This window comes from Bombina bombina, unplaced genomic scaffold (genome assembly GCF_027579735.1).
Source record: "Bombina bombina isolate aBomBom1 unplaced genomic scaffold, aBomBom1.pri scaffold_928, whole genome shotgun sequence".
NCBI classification, from domain to species: domain Eukaryota; kingdom Metazoa; phylum Chordata; class Amphibia; order Anura; family Bombinatoridae; genus Bombina; species Bombina bombina.
Genome location: NW_026511133.1, coordinates 8,560 through 23,492, shown reverse-complemented (window position 1 = coordinate 23,492; position 14,933 = coordinate 8,560). Strand labels below are relative to the sequence as shown.

The 14,933-nt window shown below is 37.1% G+C and overlaps 1 protein-coding gene across 1 annotated transcript in view; it reads left to right on the top strand.

Annotated features, from left to right (window-relative positions):
* LOC128643625 (actin-binding protein WASF3-like) overlaps window positions 1-12,496 on the top strand; it is a gene marked incomplete at its 3' end in the record, with an annotated part of 94,579 nt that extends 82,083 nt beyond the window's left edge. The window contains exon 7 of the mRNA XM_053696459.1: window positions 12,129-12,496. Coding sequence (XP_053552434.1) covers window positions 12,129-12,496 — 368 coding nt within the window. The remainder of the gene's footprint in view (window positions 1-12,128) is intronic.
* Between the last annotated feature and the right edge of the window lie 2,437 nt (window positions 12,497-14,933).

Genomic DNA, 14,933 nt, shown 5'->3' with positions numbered 1-14,933 from the left:
GCAATTACCCACATCATCATTTTAATATTGCCTTTGTGAAAGTTTGTGCCGATGAAATTCAGCATCCATGTTGCGCAATAAGGAGGCAGTGAGCCGTTCCGCTGCCCTCCATTTATTGCGCAACATGGATACTGAATATAGTTCTCAGCTCACTTAGAGCTAGCGCCACCCAATGTTGTCTCGCCAGGCCCCATACAAGCTCCAATAGAGGCGGTTCTCAAAACCGCCTCCATGATGGAGCTAGATCCCAGCCAATCAGCATCAGCGCTGCTGGGGAGGCGTGCCTGTGCAATGCTGGGCTGCTGAGTCAGGGTGACGTCGGAATCAGATTTTCGTCGCGCGACACATCAGGCGGGAAGACAGTACAAGTTGGAGGGAGCTGCTGAGTGCCAGACCAGTGCGTGCCTGCCCTGTACTGTGTATTGCTGCCTTGTGTTGAGTTGTAGGGCCTGGCCTTGTATGTCGGTCGTCGACGAGACGAGTGACTAGCCAGGAGCTGTCAGTGTCAGCTGTGTGTGGAGGAGCGAGTCGGAGCCACGTGTGTCAGGAGTCTCAGTCTTTCTGACCTCAGGCTGAGGGTTCAGGTAAATCATGAACTCAACAGTCACAGTGGTCACGGTGTAATATAATCCAAAGCATTTTTGACCCCATAGTTTGACCTCCAGTAAAGTTTACTGCTATGTTAATGTTTGCCAAATATATTTTACATAATGTTATTAATAGTAATACGCAGCAGGTAATGGAGAACTTCAACTTGAACTAACAGTTAGTTCAAGTTGAAGTTCTCCATTACCTGCATATTACTACTAATAACGTTACTGGACAAACTATGGGGTCAAAATATGCTTTTAGAGTTTTAGTTACTATACTAACGTATATTAAAAATGTATAAGACTTGACTTGGCTTAGTTAGCTATAAAGATTGATAGTGGATGAGGGAGGGCGCTGTTCCAAACAGCAATTTAGAGGATTTCTATATTTTTTGGTCAAAGAGAAGTGAAAGAGATAAAGACTGTGGAAAGGAGTAGAATCTCATCCACAACATTACTGGAGTGGACACATATCTCAGAATCCCTTGTGGAGAATAAGGTAAACTCTTAATTGCCCTCAATACTAAAGCCCACAACAACATAAAGATATTTCATTAGGTGGCCATGCAACGAAGTTGCACGAAGTTGCAGGACAACCTATTGTTATTGTCAGGATTATTATTATTATTATTTTTTTTATTATTATTATTATTATTATTATTATTATTCCGCCACTTATTCAAATGCTTATAAAAACAACAGCATAACTCTAAAACTCATGAAACTTGGCACTATGCTAAAGATCTATGCTGTGCATAATCCTATGCAAAATAAATCTCATAGGTCATGTGATCTAGCAGCCATATTGCTTTTTGCGACAAATTTCGACAACCGCTTGAAAATCTTCTTCTCCAGAACCCCTTATGTTACAGCTGTAAAACTTGCTGTGTGTACTGCTGTACTGACCTAGAATAAAGTTTGTTCAAGAGAAGTGATTTAGTCACATGACCTAGCTGCCATTTTGAATTGTGCGAAAATCTTTAAACATCTTCTTCTCTGCAACCGCTAAGTGCAATGAAGCGCAATTTTGCACATGTGCTCCTTGCAAGGTCCTCTACCAAGTTTGTTCAAACTGCGAATTTTCCATAATCAACATGGCTGCTATGAGCCATTCACCTTTTTATCGCTGTTTAATTGCGTAAATTTGCACTTTATGCATTATGTTTACACTATTTAACTATATTACAGTGTAGCAGACACATGAGTACACATAGTCATGACCCCTAAAGGCAATATTGCAGTAAAAATTCGCACTGCGCAGTCGCCTTCGTGAAATAAAACATTTGCAAATTTTCATAAAACTTCTGCAAATTGTAGAGGTCTATAGTGAGCATTAGTATGTGCAATTTGAAAGCCATACAATGCATAGCTTGGAGGCCATTTTGTTTCGTATGCGCTGTTTTTAAAAACTATAAAAATCTTCTTCTCCGAAACCGCTTATGGCACAGACTTGAAATTTTGTTTATAGAGTTATCTTATGACTAACATTCAGATTTGTTCAAGAGAAGTTGATAGGTCATGTGGTTTGGCAGCCATTTTGAATTGTTCAAAAACGCTTAACGATATTTTTAAATTAATAATAAAACAAAAACCGTTTTGCAAAAATGCTTTATTTTTGCCATGTTTATTGACATCTATGGTGACAATTACTGTGCATAATATGGAGGCTGTATATCATATGATCTGGCAGCCATTTTGTTTTATGCGAATATTTCGAAAATCTATTTTCTCTGCAACTGCTTATGTTAGAACTGTGAAACTTGCTGTATAACCTTATATTGTGACCTAGAGTCACAGTTGTTCATGTTGAAGGAATTGGTCACAAGCTGTGGCAGCCATATTGGTTTACGCGAAAATTTCGAAAACACGTTTTCTTTCCAACTGCTTATGTTAAAGCTGTGAAATTTGCTGTAAAACAAAATCTTGTGACCTAGAGTTACATCTGATCATGATGAAAGTATTGGTCATATGGTGGGGCAGCCATCTTGAAAATGCAAAAATTTCGAAAATGTGTTTTCTTTCCAACTGCTAATGTTAGAATTGTAAAAACTTCTATAAAGCTTTATATTGTGACTTAGCTGCTTGTATGCCATTGCAATGCCGATGCGCATGGCCACCTCTATCGCTGCTTGCAGCTATATTTTGTTTTGTTTTTTTACTGTGAATTAATTTCAAGTTTCTCAGAATGTTACCATAATGCTTATTTGTTTTGCAAAAATACACATTTTCTTTCATGTAATTAGCAAGAGTCCATGAGCTAGTGACGTATGGGATATACATTCCTACCAGGAGGGGCAAAGTTTCCCAAACCTTAAAATACACCCCTCACCACACCCACAATTCAGTTTTACAAACTTTGCCTCCCATGGAGGTGGTGAAGTAAGTTTGTGCTAGATTCTTCGTTGATATGCGCTTCGCAGCAGGCTGAAGCCCGGTTTTCCTCTGAGTGCAGTGAATGTCAGAGGGATGTGAAGAGAGTATTGCCTATTTGAATACAATGGTCTTCCTCTAGGGGATCTATTTCATAGGTTCTCTGTTATCGGTCGTAGAGATTTCTTCTCTTACCTCCCTTTTCAGATCGACGATATACTCTTATATACCATTACCTCTACTGATTCTCGTTTCAGTACTGGTTTGGCTATCTACTATATGTAGATGAGTGTCCTGGGGTAAGTAAGTCTTATTTTATTTGTGACACTCTAAGCTATGGTTGGGCACTTTATATGTAAAGTTCTAAATATATGTGTTTAAACTTATATTTGCCATGATTCAGGATAATCAGTATTCCTTCATTCAGACTGTCAGTTTCATTATTTGGGATAATGCATATGAATAAATATTTTTTTCTTACCTCGAAAATTTTCAATTGACTTTTTTCCCTGCGGGCTGTTAGGCTCGCGGGGGCAGAAAATGCTTCAATTTATTGCGTCATTTTTGGCGCGAACTTTTTTTGGCGCAAAATTGTCATTTCCGGCGCCGTAGTTGACGCCGGAAGTTTGTTCGTAGTTACGTCATTTTTTGACGCATGCGTGTTCAGACGTTTTCTTGCGCCAAAAAATGTGGGCGTCGTTTTCGGCGTCAGAGGATGTGGTGTCATACTTGGCGCCAAAAAATATGGGCTTTGTACTTGGCGCCAATAATGTGGGCATCATACTTGGCGCCAAAAATGTGGGCGTCATACTTGTTCCACTTTTTTTCACATTATTTAAGTTTCATTTTTTTGTTGCTTCTGGTTGCTAGAGGCTTGTTTATTTTGCATTTTTTCCCATTCCTGAAACTGTCATTTAAGGAATTTGATAATTTTGCTTTATATGTTGTTTTTTTCTATTACATATTGCAAGATATTCAATCACTGTTCCTGTATCAAGAAATGCTGAGGGATTCCTGTTGACTGATATCAGTCCTACCAAAGCTGTTAATTTATTTTAACCCCTTAAGGACCAGCGACGTACCCTGTATGTCGCTGGCCTTTTTTTGGGACTTGATTGTTTTATAGCACGGTCTTGCAACCAGCGTTGAGACTGCTCTATTCCACAAAGCCTGCTGGAGGGAGGTCATTAATAGAGTGTTCTTGCTAGACTTATGCTATTATGTCCTGAAAAAACCCTTAACAACCAGTGACATACAGGGTACATTGTGGTCATTAAGGGGTTAATGTTATGAATGTTTATCTTTAGCTATGGTTTGTAATAAGTTATCATGATAAACTTTTACATGCAGAATCCATTAGTATTTATGCTTTATATATTGCTATTCTTTTTATATCTTATGTGCAAGATATACTTAGAAATTTATAAGAATATTTTTCTGATTCTATTTTAAAGGCTTTGTCTGACATCTCGCCTTCTAATAAAATTTTTAGGTCTTTTTCAAGCTTCTTTTTTAGTTGATGAAGTTTCAAATGACCAACAACGTAATGAATTATCCTTCTCTGATGGTGTTTTTTCTCATTCAGAATTTTTCTTCATCAGATATTGACACTAACAAATCTACTTTTTTATTTTTTAATAGAGTACATTTGTTCTTTGTTCAAAAGGTGTTGATTATTTTGGGTATTGAAGTAACTAGTTCTTTTGATTTTAAAAACTAGCTAACTTTTCAATTCTGCTTATTTATCTTCTGTGGTTTCTTCAGAGGTTTTTTTCCAGTCCCTGATACTAGGGAATGGAATAGGCTGAGAATTTTCTTTAGTCCTTCTTTAAGGTTTTTAAATTGTATTCTTTGCCGGCAGTTAGTTTTCAGTTTTGAGGAAAGATTCCCCAAGTTTATGGGGCTATCTCTACTCCTGTTTAAATATACTATTATTCTTATAGCAAATAGTATTTATTTTTTTCCTTCAGATGGTCGTATCTTATTTAAGGAAGATTATTTTCAGGTACTTTTCTTAGACCTGTAATTTATTTTGCTGATGTTGCAATTGCTTCATCTTTCTGGTTGGATACTTTAAGATCAAGTATCGGATTATGATTCGTTTAGCATTGTTTTAAGGACAAAATCTACTACTTATTTGAAGTTCAGACTAAGTGCTATTGCATTGTCTTGTTATCTTGCATTTGTTGATTGTGCAAGTCCAGTGTGTTGACTGGTCCTTTAACTTAATTAACATGCTAATAATTTCATTTGTGTTTTCATTTTATTAAATATTTTCGCAAATGAGGTTTAATCTATGTCTTTAGCTATTTTAGCTAGAAGAACTTTGTGATTTCAATTTTGATTTCTAAAATCCATATTTCTTTTTTTCCAAGATATTCAATTATTTGGTTCATAATTGGATTCAATTCTTTTAACTGATTACTCTGGGCTTCAAGATTGAGTTCTAAGACTAAAACTTTAAGCTTATATTAGTTTTCTGTTCTTACTAAGGAACGGAATCCTGAATTCTTCCCTAAGTAATGTGTTTATAATTGGAAGTTTTTTTCCTCATTCAATTAAGCCTTTTTAAAAGTTCAAAGTCAGCTCCCCAAATTTGCATATAGGTGCGGTTCTTATTCCAGCTTGGCTGGTAAGGGGCAGGTTAAGACTTTTTTGAAATTTATTTGGTTCTATTCGGTCCAAACTTCTTAAACTTTGGGTACAGAATACGTTTCAGAGTAAAACAGTCTGTGAGAAGTCTTTTTTTCTCTATCATATTCCAGCTATTCCAGTAAAACTAACACTTTCCTGAAGTGTGTTTCAGACCTATATGTTTTGGGTACTGGTGAAGTGCGGCTGGTCACCCGTTGGGGCTCAAGCGCTGCTCAGGCCTGGAGTTTTCTGGGGTATTTATTCCAGTTTCATTTTAGGAACTGGGTTTGGGGTTTTTATTCAAGACTATTCATTGTTCCAAAGATAGAAAATCTTTTTGAACTGTCATATAAGTGTACCATCTTTTAGAATGGTGTTTATATGGTCTATTCTGCCTTTTTGGTCATTGATGGCATTATTTGTGTACAATAGATGCATATCTTCATTTTCTGTTTTCATTCAGATTATTTTTTATTTTCTGAGATTCTCTTTTTTTGACAAGCATTACCAATTTGTTGCTTTTCCTTCTGGTCTAGCGACAGCTCTAAGAATCTTTTCAAGGTTCTCAGTGTTCCTTTTTGGACGGTATCGTGGTACTGGCTCAGTCTTTTCGTTCTGCAGAATCTCATACGATTCAACTTTGTTGTTTCTTCAAGACATGGTTAGAGGATCTTTTTATCAAAAGCTCCTTGATTCCTCACACAAGTGTCAGCTTTTTTAGGTTTCCAGATAGATTGTGTCAATGTTTTTGTCTCTAACAGACAAGTAACAAGTTTATTGGGTTCCGTTTGTCAGAACCTTCAGTCTCTTTTATTTCCTTCAAGTTGCTATATATGCATGGAAGTTTTAGGTTTCATGGCTGCAGCATTGGATTCGATTCCCTTTGCTCATTTCATAGGAAACCTTTCCAGTTTTTTATGCTGAATAATGGTGCAGGGATTCTAGGATATCACTTTTTTTATATCTTTGAATCCTAATGTTTAACTATCTTTGATTCGGTGGTTAAGATCACCATCATTTAGTTCTACAGGTCTCTTCGGTTCTTTCAACCTAGACCATGATCTCTACAGATGCGAGTCTTTTAGGTTGGGAGGCTGTCTGAGGATCTCTGTCAGCACAAGGGGTTTGGAAATCTCAGGAGGCGAGATTACCATTTGATATTTTGGAACTCCGTGCATTCTCAGAGTTCTTCAGTTTGGTTTCTTTTTGAAGAAGAAACGTTTTTTTCAGACAGACAATGTCACAACTGTGGCGTATGTCAATCATCAGGGTGGGACTATCAGTCTTTAGGCTGTGATAGAAGTATCTCGGATATTTGCTTGGGCTAAATCCAGCTCCTATCTAATTTCTGTGCAGGGGGGTTTCCCAGGTATACAGGGAGTGCAGAATTATTAGGCAAATGAGTATTTTGACCACATCATCCTCTTTATGCATGTTGTCTTACTCCAAGCTGTATAGGCTCAAAAGCCTACTACCAATTAAGCATATTAGGTGATGTGCATCTCTGTAATGAGAAGGGGTGTGGTCTAATGACATCAACACCCTATATCAGGTGTGCATAATTATTAGGCAACTTCCTTTCCTTTGGCAAAATGGGTCAAAAGAAGGACTTGACAGGCTCAGAAAAGTCAAAAATAGTGAGATATCTTGCAGAGGGATGCAGCACTCTTAAAATTGCAAAGCTTCTGAAGCGTGATCATCGAACAATCAAACGTTTCATTCAAAATAGTCAACAGGGTCGCAAGAAGCGTGTGGAAAAACCAAGGCGCAAAATAACTGCCCATGAACTGAGAAAAGTCAAGCGTGCAGCTGCCAAGATGCCATTTGCCACCAGTTTGGCCATATTTCAGAGCTGCAACATCACTGGAGTGCCCAAAAGCACAAGGTGTGCAATACTCAGAGACATGGCCAAGGTAAGAAAGGCTCAAAGACGACCACCACTGAACAAGACACACAAGCTGAAACGTCAAGACTGGGCCAAGAAATATCTCAAGACTGATTTTTCTAAGGTTTTATGGACTGATGAAATGAGAGTGAGTCTTGATGGGCCAGATGGATGGGCCCGTGGCTGGATTGGTAAAGGGCAGAGAGCTCCAGTCCGACTCAGACGCCAGCAAGGTGGAGGTGAGTACTGGTTTGGGCTAGTATCATCAAAGATGAGCTTGTGGGGCCTTTTCGGGTTGAGGATGGAGTCAAGCTCAACTCCCAGTCCTACTGCCAGTTTCTGGAAGACACCTTCTTCAAGCAGTGGTACAGGAAGAAGTCTGCATCCTTCAAGAAAAACATGATTTTCATGCAGGACAATGCTCCATCACACGTGTCCAAGTACTCCACAGCGTAGCTGGCAAGAAAGGGTATAAAAGAAGAAAATCTAATGACATGGCCTCCTTGTTCACCTGATCTGAACCCCATTGAGAACCTGTGGTCCATCATCAAATGTGAGATTTACAAGGAGGGAAAACAGTACACCTCTCTGAACAGTGTCTGGGAGGCTGTGGTTGCTGCTGCACGCAATGTTGATGGTGAACAGATCAAAACACTGACAGAATCCATGGATGGCAGGCTTTTGAGTGTCCTTGCAAAGAAAGGTGGCTATATTGGTCACTGATTATTTTTTGTTTTGTTTTTGAATGTCAGAAATGTATATTTGTGAATGTTGAGATGTTATATTGGTTTCACTGGTAAAAATAAATAATTGAAATGGGTATATATTTGTTTTTTGTTAAGTTGCCTAATAATTATGCACAGTAATAGTCACCTGCACACACAGATATCCCCCTAAAATAGCTAAAACTAAAAACTACTTCCAAAACTATTCAGCTTTGATATTAATGAGTTTTTTGGGTTCATTGAGAACATGGTTGTTGTTCAATAATAAAATTAATCCTCAAAAATACAACTTGCCTAATAATTCTGCACTCTCTGTAGACAATTGGGAAGCGGATTATCTCTGTTAATCAAGCTTTACATCCGGGAGAATGGTCTCTTTACCCAGATAAGTTATTCAATTTTTCAGATGTGAGGGCTTCCAGAAATAGATCTGATGGCATCTCATCTAAATAAGGAACTTCCCAGGGGCCTATTCAGGTCCTGGGATCCTCAGGAAGAAGTAGTGTATGCATTAACACTTCCTTGGAATTATCAATCTGCCTATATTTTTTCATCTCTGGTTCTTCTTTTTAGAGTGATTTTCTAAATCATCAGAGAGCAATCTTTGGTGTGGCTGGTGGCTCCAGCATGGCCACACAGGTTTTGGTTTATGGTTCTTGTTCGGATGTCCAGTTGCCAATCTTGGTTACTTCCATTAAGGCCAGACCTTATATCTTAACATTCGGGGGGTTTTTGGGGTTTTTTTTCATCAGGAATTCAAATTATTAATTTGATGGTATGAAAATTTAACGCTTTGTACTTAGTCATAGAAGTTTCTCTGACTCTGTGATTAATACTATGTTGCAGGCTCGTAAATCTGTGTCTAGTAGGATTTATTATCGAGTTTGGAAGATTTACATCTCATGATGCTCTTCTTATGAATTCTCTTGGTATTCTTTAGAATTCCTAGGATTTTATAGTTTCTTCATAAGATTTTGTCTACATGTTCCTTGTAAGGACAAATCTCTGCTTTTTCTGTGCTGTTTCACAGTAAGAATTGCTAAATCTTTCTTATATTCATTGTTTTGTTCAGACTTTGGTTCGTATCAAGCCTGTCATTAAGCCAATTTCTCCTCCTGGAGTCTTATTTTGGTTCTGAAGGCTTTACAGGCTCTTCTGTTTGAGCATATGCTTTCTTTGGACATTAATTACTTTCATGGAAAGTATTGTTCTTTTTAGACATCTCTTCAGCTAGAACAGTTTTTGAATTATCTGTTCTTTCTTGTGAATCTCCTTTTCTGATTTTTCATCAGGATAAGGTGGTTTTTGCTGTCCTCATTTCAATTTTTACCTAAAGTTGTGAATTCTTACAACATTAGTGGAGGAATTATTGTCCCTTCCTTGTGTCCTAATCCTAAGAATTCTTTGGTAAGATTCTTACATTTTTGGATGTGGTAAGAATTTTGAAATATGTTGAAGCTACTCAGTTTTCAGACAGACTTCTAGTCTATTTGTTATCTTTTCTGGTTTTAGGAAAGGTCAGAAGGCTTCTGCCTTTTCTTTGGCTTCTTGGTTAAAGCTTTTGATTCATCATGCTTCTTTGGAGTCGGGTTAATCCCCGCCTCTGAGGATTACGGCTCATTCTACTAGGTCAGTTTCTACTTCCTGGACTTTTATTATTATTATTTTTTTTTATTATCGGTTATTTGTAGAGCGCCAACAGATTACGCAGCGCTATCTTTTAAAAATGAAGCTTCTGTTGTTCAGATTTGCAAAGTAATGACTTGGTCTTCTTTGCATACTTTTACTAAATTCTACCATTTTGATGTTTTCTCTTCTTCAGAAGCAGTTTTTGGTAGAATAATACTTCAGGCAGCTGTTTCAGTTTGATTCTTCTGCTTATATTTCATTTTTTTTTCATTATAAAAATTGAAACTTTTGATTTGGGTAGTGGATTAATTTTTTCAGCGGAATTGGCTGTCTTTATTTTATCCCTCCCTCTCTAGTGACTCTTGCGTGGAAGTTCCACATCTTGGGTATCTGCTATCCCATACGTCACTAGCTAATGGACTCTTGCTAATTACATGAAAGAAAACATAATTTATGTAAGAACTTACCTGATAAATTAATTTCTTTCATATTAGCAAGAGTCCATGAGGCCCACCCTTTTTGTGGTGGTTATGATTTTGTTATGATACTTTTGCTCCTTTCTTATCACCCCACTTCTTGGCTATTCGTTAAACTGAATTGTGGGTGTGGTGAGGGGTGTATTTATAGGCATTTTAAGGTTTGGGAAACTTTGCCCCTCCTGGTAGGAATGTATATCCCATACGTCACTAGCTCATGGACTCTTGCTAATATGGAAGAAATGAATTTATCAGGTAAGTTCTTACATAAATTATGTTTTTCTCTGGTTTCTTGATTTTTACACATATGTATATGTGAGTGTATAAAATATATATTTTGATTGTCAGTGCATTCCTTGGATCTGCTGCTCCTAAGCTCACTTCACTCTAACTGCTGGTGCTAAAGAGGGACATCTTTGTTTTATTTATTTAACAAGCATTTAACCCTTTTGACCAAATGGCATTTTATGTAATTTTGTTAAAAAGTTTTCTTAAACCATTTTTATAATATTGTATTGAACACACTCACTTAAGTGGCAGAAAATTGTGGCAGTGAATCAGTATGGTCAGGCTCAGCCACTGATAGCAAGTAAAAAAATAAAAATAAGAGGTACAGTGCCTGCATTATTTAAAGGAAAATGCCATGTACCATCTTTCTGAGCTATCTCTGTGCATCTTTTCTTAAAAAAAAAAAGCCATGTGCCTGCATTAGGTAACTAATATCATTTTAATAAATTATGCAGCAACAAGTCATTTTTTTTTTAACATATCTTGTGCCTGAATCTTTTGTTAAAAAAGTAAACCATGACCCTGTATTAATAAGTTGAATCAAAGGTATAAACAGAGAGGGCCGAGATGCACAATTTAGCAAGCCAATGACTTAATAAATAAGAAAATAAACTTCTAAAAGGACCAAGTTTCTCTTAATGGAGTGTTAAAATAAAAAATGTTTATTAAGCAGGAAGGAAAAATAAATTTATAAATGTGCCAGAATTATCCTATTCACATAAAAAAAATGTAAACGTGTTTCATTAAAGCTGTTTAAAATATTATAGGAAATGCAGGTTTGTGCACAACTGTTTCCTGAAGGTTTATGGCTCACTGGGATTAATAAGGACAACTACCACCACAGTGTAAGAGTATCTGTGTGTGTGTCTGTGTGTGTGAGAGTGTCTGTGTGCGTTTATATGTGTATTTCTGTGGTTGTGGGGGCCCAATCAATGGTATAGTAAGGGGCCCAAAAATTTCTAGTGGGGGCACTGCCAGGGATCAATACCTTTTGGTTGTATACTAAAAAAAATGTATATATGTTTCTGTTTAAATTTAATGATGACAAAAATGCTAAACAATTCTCTGGTACTTTGGACAAGTTTTTCTTTAAAATTCCCCATCCTTAAGGGGTTAAACATCTTTTGTTTTGTTATAAAAAAAATTGCTTAACTGACAATCACTAGTGAAGCCACAAAACAATTTCTTTTATGTGCAAATGAAGTAGCTGGTTTGGGTAATTTGCAGCATTTTAGAAACCTAGGTTAGACATTTTGGCCTCTAGATGTGTTTAAACCTTTTTTATGTTATAACAGTTCACACATAAGACTAATTCCAGGAGAACAACAATTTTAAGAAAATTAGTTTCTTAGTCCTTAAGTTTTATCTTGAGATTTTTACATGATCTCACCAGCAAAATCTTAGAGCACAACCTATTTTTATTTAATCTAATTTCCGTTATTAAAGTAACTGAATAACCAGTTTGAATGTGTAGGAAATGTTGTTGCAAGTTTATATTCAGGTAATAACAATATATTGTTGTCCTTTCAAGGAGAGTGCTACAAACTCAGATGATGGAATTCTATCCTCCAGGATCGCCTCCCCCACCTCCTCCTGTTATTCCCTCGGCTCAGACTGCTTTTGTTAGTCCTCTTCAGCATCCTGTACCTTCTTCACCTGCAGCACAAATCTCCAATTCTTTATATGCACCATCTCCCACTCCTAGTGGGCATCTTAATCTCCTTTCATTGTTACATGGTCCACCACCTCCTCCTGCAGGACCCCCGGCATCTATCTTATCTCTCACCTCTTCCCCGGTACATTTCACCAGATTGATAGAAGCCAAACGTCATGATGCAGCACATACACTTGGACTGAGCAGTGATGCCCGTAGTGATCTCCTTTCTGCCATTCGTATGGGTAAGAGTAAAAATATATTTCATTAAGTTTTATTACTAATAAGAACTGCAAGTTTTTTTTCCAAGCAGCTGTCAGAAAATTGGTTACCTTAGTGTTTTCCAATTATTGTCTCTTTGACAGTTTATTATATTTATAATTAAAGCATCAGCATTTAAAATTTTTGTGCAGATTTAAAGTGACTGAATGTTTCTTTCATGTTTCAGATACAGCATACAATTTTGAAACATTTTTTTGCTCTTTTGTTCTCTTGGTATCCTTAGTTGGAGAGCGTACCAACGAAGACTAAGGGGTCTGAATGTGTTTGGAATACTGCGTGGCAGCAATTTTGAAACAATGCATTTAACAGTTTAATACATAGTGCAAAGACTGCTGCTATACAGAGCTCCAGGCACAAACCAAGCTGGGTATGCTCTTGAACCAATGAAACCAAGAAGTTTAATTTGATAATACATAAATCCTTTTATTTTTGAATCATAAAAAAAAAAAACGGTTGAGTTTCATGTTTTTTTAAAGCTTTATGACACCCAATTTTCTTTCATACAGGTGGTGAGAGTCCATGATGCTTACCCTTGGGGTTTGGGAATCTTTGCCGCCTCCTAGTGGTAGAGAAGAGCAATTCCTAAGAGCTCTATAAAACCTCACACATACCTCAGTCTTTACTGTGCCTCCACTGGAGGTGGTTGAAGAATGAAGATGTGCATATGATTCTTTAGAGAGGGTTTCAGTCTGTATTGAGGCCCGGTTTTCACGCAGAGTACAGTGCTTGTCAGTGGCTTGTATAGGCGTACCTCGGAGATATTGCGGGTTTGGTTCCAGACCACCGCAATAAAGTGAATATTGCAATATAAAGTGAGTTGCACTCACTTATAAAAGTTATATTTACACTATACTGTAGTCTATTAAGTATGCAATAGCATTATGTCTAAAAACAACGTACATACCTTAATTAAAAAATATTTTATTGCTAAAAAAAAATGCTAACCATTATCTGAGCCTTCAGCAAGTCAGAATCTTTTTGCTGATAGTGTAGGTGTGTATTTATGTGTATTCATATGTATTTAAGTGTTTATATGTGTATATATGTTGGAAAAATGGTGCCCATAGTCTTGCTCGACACAGGGTTGTCGCAAACTTTCAATTGGTAAAAAAAGAGCAATATCTGCGAAGCGCAATAAAGTGAAGCGCAATAAAATTAGGTATGCCTGTATTTGGGATATAGTTTTATTCTTTGTTTTACCTCATGGGAAATTATTCAGAAATCCTCTTTAATCAGTTGCAGGGACTTGTCTTCTGCCTCCCTTTATGGATCTGCAATATACTCCTATTCCATAACCTCTGCTGATATGTTTCAGTACTAGTTTGGCTGTCTGCTACTTGCTTGCTAGTGCATGAGTGTCTTGGTAAGTATCTTTTTATTTAACATTTAGACACTCATGTAGCTATGTTGTGGGCACTTTTTAAAAGAGTATATCTATAGATGTTATATATGACCCTGGGGCAGATCCTTTTTCACTATTCCCTTGCTTTTGCGCACGGCTGCTTTTTTGTAGCGCTTCGTTTTTAGCACACGTTCTGTTAGCCTATAGTTTTCCTTGCTCATTGGTATACGCACGTTGCTTTAGGGCACTTTCGCTCGGTTATGCGTAGGTTGGGTTTTTGGCATGCATATTCTCCTTCTTAGTTGTCGGTAGTTTGGCGCACGTTTGGATGTAATGTTTGTTTCTCCTGTTTTGTTTTATCAGCTCTGCTTAGCGTGCATTGTTCCTTTTAAAACTGCTTAGGAGGGGTTAAATGGTTTCATTTCCTCAAGAGCTTTTTTAGGGGGTTTAATAGAGTTAATTGCATTGCCATATGCTATGATGGAGCAGCAGGATTCTGTCCCTAAATCTACCCAAGAAACTGAGCCTCCTGAATGCTTTTCTACTATTATTGGGTGTGCTTATTGTAAAAAGGCTGAATGTCTCCTCCAGCTCATTTATGTGGCTCATGGTTTTTAGGTTTAAGTGGATAGTTTACTCAAAAAATGTCTCCCTTTAATTTGTTCCCAATGATCCACTTTACCTATTGGAATGTATTAAATTGTTTACAAGTATTTCCTTAACCCTTATATTGGCATTTGAAATAGTTGATTTTTGCCTGTGGTATCCCCACCTATTCTGAAAGTTGCTGGCCTTAGGTCCAAGCTATAGATAAGCTGCGTAAACACAGCCAGCAGAATAAATTACACTCCTAGTGGGGTATAGAAGAGATGAGGTTAATAAAATTTTAATTTTCCATTGTTCTGTCCAAATATTGGTCTTTGGTTTATGGACAGATAAAAGATAAAGAAGCATGTATATGTACACAATGTGATAAAACAATTTTACAGTGTACTGTCCCTTTAATGCAATCAGACCTAATGCGTTTTCGTTGAGTACTAATGTATCTACTCTTTGTT